The sequence below is a fragment of the Asparagus officinalis genome, chromosome 8 (genome assembly GCF_001876935.1).
Source record: "Asparagus officinalis chromosome 8, Aspof.V1, whole genome shotgun sequence".
Taxonomy (NCBI): domain Eukaryota; kingdom Viridiplantae; phylum Streptophyta; class Magnoliopsida; order Asparagales; family Asparagaceae; genus Asparagus; species Asparagus officinalis.
In genome coordinates, this window is record NC_033801.1 from 6,698,527 (window position 1) to 6,710,414 (window position 11,888).

Sequence of the window (11,888 nt, forward strand, 5' to 3'; positions counted from 1 at the left end):
TTCTTGTCTCTGCCGATCTCCATCCCTAAAATGCGCTTCGCCTCGCCCAATTCCTTCATCTCAAACTCATTTGAAAGCTGAACTTTCAACTCATCTATAGCCGACCTGGAAATAGAGGCAACCAACATGTCATCGACATAGAGCAACAAATAAATATACGCACCTCCTTTCAACTTGCGAAAATATACGCAAGGATCAAACTGGCTCCGAGTGTACGAATGACCAAGCATAAAACCATCGAATCGCCTATACCACTGTCGAGGAGACTGCTTCAAACCGTATAGCGATTTCTTCAGTTTGCAAACTAATTTTTCTTTCCCTGCAGCTCGGAATCCCAATGGCTGAGTCATATATATTTCTTCATCAAGATCACCATGAAGAAATGCCGTTTTCACATCCAACTGATCTAATTCCAAACCATACTGTGCCACCAAAGCTAGCAAAATCCGAATCGAAGAATGCTTCACCACCGGAGAGAAAACCTCATTATAGTCAATACCTTCCTCCTGTGCATAGCCCTTCGCAACCAACCTAGCCTTGAATCTCAACGGAGTGCCTTCAATGCCCTCCTTCTTCGTGTATACCCACTTGCAACCAATTGCTTTCCGCCCCTTTGGAAGCTCAACAAGCTCCCATGTATCGTTCTTATGAAGAGATTCCATCTCCTCCTGCATAGCCACCTGCCACGAATCAGCCTCCGAACTCTGCTCGGCCTCTCTGAATGTAGTAGGCACTAACTCATCGATACTCTCCACCGGAAGTGCATACGCAACTGTGTCGGCATACCGTGCTGGCATCTGTATGTTTCTCCTCTGTCTCCTAGCCGCAATAGAATCCTGAACCTGAGCCGTCGGTTCCTGATCCTGCACATTTGTACTCGTATCCTCCGTGTCATCGTCGTGCTCGCCTGGCGTCACCTCAGTCGGCACCTGCATGGATACTGTACCATCTGGACAATGTGGAGCTGCATCGATCTCCACCACCTGCGATATCTCCTCCGTCGGGTCGCTCTCCACCTGATGAGAGCTGGGAAGCTTCAAGATAGAAGCCTCATCAAATGTGACGTCCCTACTCAGAACAATCTTTTTATCAACTGGATCCCAAAGCTTGTATCCCTTGACACCACGCTTGAATCCTACAAATATGGCCTTCCTAGCTCGAGGTTCCAATTTATCAGTTCTAACATGATAATATGCAGGGCACCCGAATACCTTGAGCTGGTCATAGTCATGTGCTGGCTTTCCCGACCACATCTCCATAGGGGTTTTCCCCTCAATCGCAGATGAAGGCAGCCTATTAATGAGGTGGCTCGCATATGTAAGTGCCTCAGCCCAAAAGATCTTCTCCAAACCACTCTGCGACAATAAGCATCGGATCTTCTCCAGTAAAGACCGATTCAACCTCTCTGCCACCCCATTTTGCTGCGGTGTATGACTAACTGTGAAGTGTCTCTCTATGCCCTCGTCTCGACATAGCTGCTGAAAGGGGTCAGAAGTATACTCACCACCGTTGTCGGATCGCAACGTCTTGATCTTTCTCCCAGTCTGCAGTTCCAATCTCTTCTTCCACTCCACAAACAAATCTAGGACTTCACTCTTCTTCGTCATGGTGTACACCCAACAACGCCTAGAATAGTCATCTACAAAAGTGACGAACCAATGTCGACCACCAAGTGATGCAGTCTTGGTGGGACCCCAAACGTCTGTGTGCACGTAATCCAGGATGCCCCTCGTCTGATGAATGGCAGTCCCGAACTTCACCTTCGTCTTCTTGCCAAGAACACAGTGCTCACAGAACTCAATCTTCCCACTCTTGGCTCCCTTCAATAGCCCCTGCTTGCACAATGTCTGCAGTGACTTTTCACCTGTGTGCCCCAATCTATAGTGCCAAAGTCTGCTCATGTCCGCTTCTGAAATAGCCGAAGCAACCTGGCCAATCTCGGTGCTTCCCTTCAGATAATACAAATTCCGATTGCGGACTCCCCTCATCACCACCAATGATCCCTTAGTAACCTTCGCTACAGCGTTTTCGAAAGTCACCTTGAATCCCTTCGCCTCCAAAGCTCCAACTGAGATAAGATTTTTCTTCAGTTGAGGAACAAATCTCACCTCCTTCAACTCACGGACTACTCCATCGTGCATCCTAATCCGTACGGTACCTATCCCACAAACGCCACAGGATTGATCATTTCCCATGACAACAACGCCCCCGTCGACTTTCTCAAAAGATGCAAACCAGTCTCGCCTAGGGGTCACATGAAAGGTAGCGCCGGAATCAAGCATCCAATCTGATGCATCCACATGGTTCACCTCCGGAGTAATCAGTAGAGAAAAGCATGAATCATCGGAATCATCGCCTTTCGCAATATTCACCTCATTGGCCTTCGGGCCCTTTTTCTTGTCATTCTCCTTCTCCTTGAGCTTCGGGCAGTCTCTCTTCCAATGTCCCTGCTCCTTGCAGAATGCACATTGGTTCTTTGTTAATTGGTGGCGGCCTCTAGACTTTGACCTCCCTCTGTTACCACCTTTCGGATATGGGCTTCTACCTCTCGTCGACAAGGCCTCTCCTGAAGTACTAGCGCGGGAAGTCTCCTTATCCTTCCTCCTCAAATCGTAGTTCGTCAAAGCGTTAGTCACTTCACTATAGCTGATCGAAGATCTCCCGTTCAACAAAGTGAGCACGAAGGTATCATACTCCTCATCCGGTAAGGAGCCCAACAAAATAATCGCCTTGTACTCATCCGATATCTTCTCATCAACATTCGCCAAGTCCGACAACAACTTAGTATAGTTGTTCACATGCGCCGCTAGTGAGGTGCCTCTGGACATCTGAAATCTGAAGAGTCTTCGCAGCAAGTGCAACCTGTTCTCAACACTCTTTGTGAGATACTTATTGTTGAGAATTTCCCACATCTTCATTGCAGACGTCACCCCAATCACATCATATTTCAGCTCCTGTTCCAAACAGGACCTGATCACCCCACAAGCGTTCCTATTCATTTTCTCCCATACCGCCTCATCATATTTAGGTGGTCTTTCGTGGACCATAATGGTCTCTTCCAAATTCTGAGCATTGAGCGCATCCTGTACGTCGCTCATCCACAAACCAAAGTTGATTTTGCCGTCATATTTCACCACACTAATTTTAGTGTTCTGAAAACCAACTTGTATTGTACCCGCCATCGATTTGCTGCTTTCACCTTCTTCTCCCATTGCGAACTAACTCCAAATTGTAGAGAAAGAACAAATTTGATAGAATTAGGAACCACCCAACTGAACCCTAGATCGGATTCCAAATAGATCTCCTATCCACACGAGGAAAGCGAAATCTCCAACGGCAACTCCTAATGTTATCTCCACTGAAGCCGAGAACTCCAAGAACTAAGCTTCACACAAGAGTCTTCCTCCACTAAAAAACCCTAGATCTGAAATCTGGGCTCTGATACCACTTGTTGCGCGCAGCGGAAATTTCGGCAGCACTTCGGCAGCACAACAAGAGAGTCAGATCGCAATAAGAATTCCTGTCTCACCAAGGAGACAAGAATCTGAAGCGGATATCTCAACCAAGTGAGATATCGGCTCTTCCTCTCATCAGTTCTAGGACTGACCTGTCGAGGGATCCTAAAAGCTATTACAAATCACACAAAAGCAGTACAATCAATTTTTACGTGGTTCGGCAAATTGCCTACGTCCACGGGGCAAGGAGGGGGGAGATCTACTAATAGAGGGAGAGAATACAACTAGGGTTTACAATCACTCACTATCTAAACCCTCAAACAAACTCACTCAAATCCCTCTCAAACTCTCTACAAAAGGATGCACAAAACACTAAATAACAAAACAATGGTGACTGCTTCTTTTATCCTCCAGCCGCAAAAGAATAACCAAGCCGAAAAGTAATTCTCCTGCGCGCAACACTGTAGCCGCCACAAGTTCCGCACGTCCGAAGCCTCCCGCTCTCAACCGCTTGCACTTTTCTCTCTGCCTCAGCCGCAAAAGAGAAATAAACAAAACTTCCTTGCACACCTCCAATAGCTACCGCAAAAAAAAAACCCTAATAAAATAATGTTTATATAGGGAGCAGGCAGTTGGTTCGTGGGCCGGATTTGTTTCTGTGCACGAAAACAAATCCATGCGGAAACAAATCGCGTTCTTTTCCGTGTGGTAGACCCCACACATCACAATTCTCCACCTCGGTGAAGTTTTCCCAAAACTGAGCCGACACCAAAGCAACCAAATGTCCCACTTGAACCGAAAAAGTATCAAGTGCATTCAGGTCCATGGCATTAAATATGTACCAAATGAATCTTAGCTCTTGGATCACTGGATTTCAGGATTCATACACAAATCCAAGAGTTGACATCCTTTGGATGCGCATTTGTTGCTATGTACCATCCCCACTGAATAGCGTGAAAGTATCATATGCATCCCGGTTCATGACATTTAATGTGCACCCAAGGGAAATCAACCCTCGGATCAGTGCATGAATCACGAGGTTCAATGATCCAAAGATTAATATCATTTTGGTGTTGGACCAGATGCACTAGATACTTTCGATCTCTTTTTTTCTCCTCCCTCTACTCTCTATCTCCTCTCCTCCCCTCCCTCCTCCTCGCTGGAAAACATGGTAACCAGAATGATGAGAGCATGGTCAGATGAGTTCCTACACTGTCCGCCTTGACTCTGAGACCAACAAGGAGCTGCCTTGACTCTGAGACCAACAAGGAGCTTGATAGAGTGAACAAGAACAGGTACAAGCTGTTAATGTGAAATTTTTAAATTAGTTTTTCAGTTCCTTGAATGGTTATTGATGTATTTTGTTTGCGTGCTTTATCTTCTTGCTGTTGGTTTGAAGGTTTGGATCCCTTAAGACACAATGCAACAGAGCATAAACATTTTTATCCTGTTCTTTCAGTTCTCGAGATGGGTTTGTTTCTTCTTCTGGTTTGAGATGGTTGTAGTCCCTAATTCTAAATCAATTTTGAGTTTTCACCCTTTTACTATTCATTTTATTCTTGCCGAGGAGGGTGAGGACGGACGAGAGGGGGCATGGAGCATTTGGGGGTTTTGGAGGGGGGGGGGGGGGGAGGAGGATGGCGGTCGGCGGGAGAGAATAAACTAATTAGTATTATTAATTTATTAATTGTTTTTGGTTTTTCTAGAATTCCCAAACTTATTTGATGTCAAGTGACAATTTCAATTTTTTGGAAGTTAAGTGCTAAACGCTCAAAGTTGTTCGTGGTTTACTGAAATTTGCCCAAACATTAAGTTTGGGTTAGTAAAATTAATTTTTTTGAAGTTTAGGGTAGTTTTGGGGAAAAAAATCAAATGTTGGGGGTATCAAAGGTAAAATGAGGAAAATTTTAGGGTATGTAAGTGTAAATAACCCTAGGGATATCAAAGATAAAATGAGATAAACTTTGGCTATACAAGTGCAAATAACCCTATAAAATACTAGTGCAAATAACCCTATAAAAGAAGGTATGAAGGTTTTTGCAGACGATATGTAGGTTGCACTTATGATATTCTATTGTGCTTAGTATATTATTGTATAATGAACATGGAGGGCATACCATGTAAATTTTTCGTACAAAATTTGACTTGTTCAACAGTCCCCAACCAAAGTTTTGCATAATTTTGTTGAATAATTTTGTTGATTTTTTAAACTTACTAGATTTTTCTTTTTTGATATGTTTCTGGAAACATTAATTCTTCCACCAACTCTTATCAACAACTCTAACCATTTTTAGAGAAAGTGCAGGGACCTAAAGCAGATGAGGCTTTTATTTCTGGAGCCTAGACAAAAAGTTTCCTATTTTTTAACGAATATTATTATGTAACAAATCCAGCGCAAAAAGTATACACGGACAATGTCTTTATCAATTCAGTTATCCAATGGTCTTAACAATTTTGAGAAAAATTAAACTACAACAGGAATAGAAATCCATTTTTTTTATCCACGTTAGTATGGATAGTGTGATTTGGTATAAGTTGTACATCCAAGAGCCAAAATCTAACAGTTATCCTTGGAATCTTACACCGAATTATCAATGAAGATAATAATCCCTTCCATCGTCCCTCCTTAAGAAACTGTGAATATTACGAACAGCAACAATAGTTATAGAAATCTAGTTTAACTAATTTCCTCACGTTAATTTTTTTTTTATCGGGAGTTTGTAAAGCAACTCACACAAAAATCATATTACATTATCACCAAATCAATTTCATCCATCAAATCACAATATGATCATTTACGTCTTCTAAAAGTGGAGAGAAGCTTCTTAACAAATCCCTGCTGCTTCTCAACCTGCAAGATACCAAATTTTTCATTAATCCTTGAGTATTTAAAGTTCAAAGATACAGACAAACTCAGCCTATGTTAATATTACCCTTATGTTCTTTGCAATTAGAAGCATTGTGTTTCCCATAGAATCACTCATCTTCTTGACTGCCATCTTCTTCTCTTTTTTCCTTCTGAAGATAACACCTGGTCTCAGAATGAATCCCGGTATCAGCAACCTCCTCCAATTCCCTAAGCACGTCGGGTTCCTTCGAATACTCGGATTGCGATACAGTGGAATAATCTAAATTAGGCAAGCATTAATAGGGCAAATGAGTAAATCGTAACAACAACAAATTTTCCTATGATGAATGAAATGCCAAGGATGTTTGATTGACAGGGAATAGAGCTAAAGCATCAAATGCTAGTCGGCAATGGTAATCGAATTTCCCTTTCACAAGTAAAAAAAATTGCAACATTGTTGCAGCTGATCTGATAGCAGCAAATTCTGCAAGTCCTCACATTAATTTAAAGATTTAAAAATAATGTCACGTCATCAAATTAGTGGCTCCCAACTCAGAAACTGTATATCATTTTATAATTGCAGATAAACAAATACTTGGTTTGCAGTGAAAGACATTTCCTATAATAAAAAATGTAAATCCAACTGTTTTTGCAACTAACCAAACACTATATTTCAATTTGTAAATACCTTTCGTACAATAAATATGCAGATATACAATAAAATATGCTAGGTTAATTTCTTGCAAATAATTGCACCATTTTAATTTTTCTGAAATTTACCATACCTTGTTAGAAGTAAGCCTGGAGCTGGTTTTGGGGGTGGAAGGTGTTTGTTCACGGTGGGCACTGGTCCTCAACCGTTGGCAATGCTGAAGAAGCTCAGCCTTCCGATCATAACCACCACGTTGATGATGGTGAACGTGGTGATAGTGATGGTGGTGGTGGTGGTAGGGCCTCTGACGATCAGTTGACCGCCTAGGCTTCACCACATAAACTGATATAAACACGGGTGCCTTCTTCTGAGAGGACATCTTCTGCAAACATAAAAACAAACACTTTCACAGAGATTCTTGGATTTTATATGGAAGATTGCAGGCCGAGATCTAACAAGTGCACGCAAGATGAAGACAAATCAATTGATGAAAACATTAGGGCTATGTTGCTTGGCATTTGTTTGGGTTGTTACTGCCAAAAGAGAACATGGTGTTTATATCACATTAGGTATGATATATGACATATAGTACATTGAAACGTTCAACCCTTTCGCTTTCAAGGCACCCGCCTTCTATCTCACAAAGATTATAATAAGGCATTTAATATTATCCGACTGATTTACCAAAGTAAAGTGTTATTCGAATTAGTTTGTTGTTACAAAGATTTGCATACAGACGTTCGTCCACTATGCATGACGTCATAAACAGGATTAGCATGACTAATTCAAGTCTTCTTCCATTAGTTACTTCAAGCTAGGATCCAAGCTTGAGCTTTCATTAATCAAGACTAGCTTTTAACAACAAGTTTAATATGAATTAACAGGTGCATAGCTTGCAAGGTCTTTCATTAGCTATTACATGTTATTAGAGATCTAGCTGTACATGTTTTCCTATAACTGAAGTCATATTATATGAAGAGCTTTCCAGGTAACTGATTGTTTCTTTTAAATATTAACACTTTGTATCAATAGTGTACATTTTACTCTTTAAACTTCAATATCAGTCTCTTAGATTCCCAAAGCAAATACCACATATTCTGACCAGCTCAACTCATTGTTATACATTTTATCTACTAAGAAAATTTTCATGTTCAAGGAGAATAATGCCAAAGCTTATAACCTGTATTTAGAAATCATCAATGTGATAGCTTTATAGTTCAGTATTTGTTTCCTATTAGAGGTAAATTGCAAATTTTATCATTGAGAAGAGGACTAATTTTGACCGTGTTAGACTAGAACTACTGTGAATGAGTTACCATCTATACCAAACCACATAGGACACTAATTCATTCATCAACACATTACCTGAAGCACCACAAATTTTCTTACAGATACTATGGAGGTGAGAATCTTAAAGATATGGTTACATGATGGACTCCCTTAAAAAGAAAGCAATAGTTACAATATTTGACAAGATACTGTAACACCAAACAGGAGAGTTTTGAACCATATACCATTTTGAGGTGAAAAACGTTGACCATGATAGTATCTGGATACAGTCAAGATAAACAAACCAACTCAAATGAGAATCCTAAACTATAATTGTTCTATGTACGTAGCGGCTTGGAGTAAGGAATTCCTGATGTTTGCCTATGAGCCTATCCTGATCAGTTGAACCTGACGATGCCTTAAGGAACATTAATAAATTTAAATGTCTCTTAAATGCTTAATATAGAACTTGCTTCATGGACTATAATTTGTTTAATGATCTTCACTGCCCAGAAAGAGGTAAACTATTCAGTCGGTCTTGCCTTCAAACAAGTATACATGTAATAATAATAATAATAATAAACTAAATAGCACGCTAAAGAAGTGAATGCCATAGTAGTAAAAGAATTACGATTCCGAAGTTTACAAGGAGAAATCAAGTATCATCAGATTAGTTGCACATGTTTCTCAAGTATTCTTACACTGAACTCAAAACTCAATCTCCTGTAATAATAAACATTAATGGGGAAGGTAACTTGTGCAAAATGGAAAATTAGCATTCCCAATAGTTTAACTTCGACATATAGCTCTTCTTCCCCCCTTGTGTTTTCAGATCAAGAAGAAATAGTTTCTTTTTTATATTTGAGAAAGCAACTTTTGTTTAACAAAGATGCGGAATGCAACTTTTGTTTAACAAAGATGCGGCCGTTTAATGGATATTTTGGTAAGAAGACTATGTTTCACAATTCAGAGAATTTTACATAAAACTGGAAAACGGCAAAGCCTGATAATTTTCTAGTGATGTTAGCTCCTAGAAGCCAATACAAATTCATACCGGCAAAAAAGGCTTAATAACATAAACGACAGAAAATAGTTATTGCATAGGAAATCAAAGAAACAAAGATAAATGGAAGTAGAATCAGCTTACTCAAGATCATCAGTTATATGCATCTACGGCTCCTTTTTCAGTCTGTGCCGAATCCTGATCAATCATTTATGGCTTCAATGCAGCTTCCTTTCTCGAAAGTGTCCAACTATTGACCATATAAGACATTTAATAGCTAAGGAAGAGATCACATGCCCTGAAGAAAAAAATAATGTTTGGTACATACATGAGACTTTCCTTCATCTCTTTCTAGCTTGCAATAGATTATCTTGTGCATCTTTTCTCCCTCCAAAAACTAAGCTGATTAGGTTCCCATAAGTCCATAATTTTCTTTCTTTCCCTTTATATTTAAGAGAGGAGTATGTCTTCTCACAATTCCTTCCCATAAGTCCATAATTTTCTTTCTTTCCCTTTATATTTAAGAGAGGAGTATGTCTTCTCACAATTCCTGATGAAAGACCCTTTGCCAAAAGCACCTCCCTTTATATTTAAGAGAGGAGTATGTCTTCTCACAATTCCTGATGAAAGACCCTTTGCCAAAAGCACTCAAAACTAGAGGATCCGTGCTCATTTCCACCGCTCTTTTAGATAACCATTTCTTTTCCATACTTCCAACACACGGATGCCATTATACCCAGTCTTACAAGCATCAAAAAGAATTCCAAAAGTCACCATATCGGGTTTCAATTTGTGCATTTCAATCCGAGAAAGTGCGCCATTTAAAGCCTTGAAGTCATTGATTTTAAGATAAAACAGCCCAAGAATATTTGTATGGGTTAATATAAACTCAACTTTTGCTGTATCCATTTCCCTAACAACAGATTCTACACCCTTTCGGCTCAAGAGACAAGCAGAAGCAAGGAGGAGAATGCACCAAACAATATCGGTTCTACCAGTTCTGGAACTGATCTCATTCCCAAACTCTTCCAACCGAACAAACCGATGATGCTCTACGTAAACCATAGCCAACTTTTTTATTAGATTTTCCTTCATATATGCTTCTGAATGCAAAAATCTGTGGAACATTTTCTCCATTTTTTCCAAGATCCCCAGATCAGCATAAGCCTCCAGCATTGTGAGCAAAGAGTGAGGCTGCAAGTTCACTCTTTTTGATTGGAGAGCTTTCCATTCTTTCAAAAAGTCCTCATCGAGCATATTCTTCAAGTAAAAAATTATTGGTAACCTCATTTGGAAAACATCCTTTTGATTCCATCTCCTTCACACACTTACTCATCTCATCATACAATTTATAATCTCCATAAGCTCGAATAAGCCCATTATATGTTTCAGGTGTAGGCAGCAAACCAGCCTCTACCATTTTACTCAACATGTTTCTTGACTTATCAAACTCTCTTTCTCGCAAACCCATGAATTATGTCATTGTAGATTGGCAAAGAAGGGACAACACAATGCTCCTCCATGTCATGGAGGGTTGAGAGTGCTCTTTCCATGTAATTTCTTTCACACAATAGATGTATGATTTTGGTGTAGTTGTAACCAGCGATTCGAGATGTTTCTTTGTTTTTCCACGAATCAAACACGTACCTGTGTATCACATAAATGAGGACCTCAATTTTATGGAGAAGAGAACATATTCAATTATTTTTTAAAAAATATTGAAATTTCAAGGAAAGCACGTTCCCCTAAACTATGATCAACTTTTGCTATTTCCAATTACCATATTGAACAATGCGCCTGGACATATGAAACTATCAATATCAAGTGGCATTCGTGGTACATTCGTGTCTAATATAATGAACTTGGACCCTGTAAGCCATCCAACGTCATGGGAAGCAACTCAAAAAACCAAGGAAATTATTGAAAAATGACACATACGGGAAGCCAAGACCCAGGGATCAAATGGCTCACTCATAAGATCAATTTAAGTCCATTAAATAATCTCAAATGTTTGCGGCAAAAATTCCGTATGCCAAAGTCCTACATCTCATAGGAACCCAAAACTACATAAAGAAGTTTTAACAACTAAATTAACCAAATAGTTTAACAGATTTCAAAGCATTAGATATTATATAATTCAGCATTTCAAAAGGGTTACTCTTAAAAAAGGTTTAAATGCATTTTATCTTCTCAAAGGGGGAAAAAAATAAACATTAAAAAAAATTAAAAAATCGAAACCTGAATCGCTTCTTCGACTCTCTCTTCCTCCAACAGCAGCACAACCACAGCCCAGAGCTGCTCCTTACTCCAATCCCAACTGGGTCCGATCCCTCGATGGAAACTTCTTCGATCAAATCTTTGAGGATCTTGTTATAGTGAAAAGTCTCAACCAGGAGGTCCTTGTGCTGCTGATGATGATTACGGTGGTCAAGATGGATCTTGTTATAGTGAAACGCGTAATGGAGGGATGAGAGAAGAGGAGGGAGAGGGTTTTGTTAGGGTTTTTGAAGGGGAAGAAGAGATTTTGGGGGTGGGATTGGATCAAAGTTCTCATGGTTTGTGCTTTGGACAACGAGGGAACAATTAGCTAAAAATCAAGGATATTTATAAGTGGGCTATCTAAATGGGCCTAATGATCTGTTGGGCTGAGCCCAAGTTTGA

At 40.0% G+C, this 11,888-nt stretch overlaps 1 protein-coding gene across 1 annotated transcript; it reads right to left on the reverse strand.

Annotated features, from left to right (window-relative positions):
* Positions 5,979–11,594, reverse strand: LOC109819710. Its single transcript, XM_020385544.1, has 4 exons — positions 11,466–11,594; positions 7,089–7,337; positions 6,389–6,583; positions 5,979–6,306 (listed from the first exon to the last, which is right to left on the reverse strand). The coding sequence occupies exons 2-4, from the start codon at positions 7,332–7,334 to the stop codon at positions 6,247–6,249; spliced, it is 501 nt and encodes a 166-aa protein (XP_020241133.1). The 5' UTR covers positions 7,335–7,337; positions 11,466–11,594; the 3' UTR covers positions 5,979–6,246.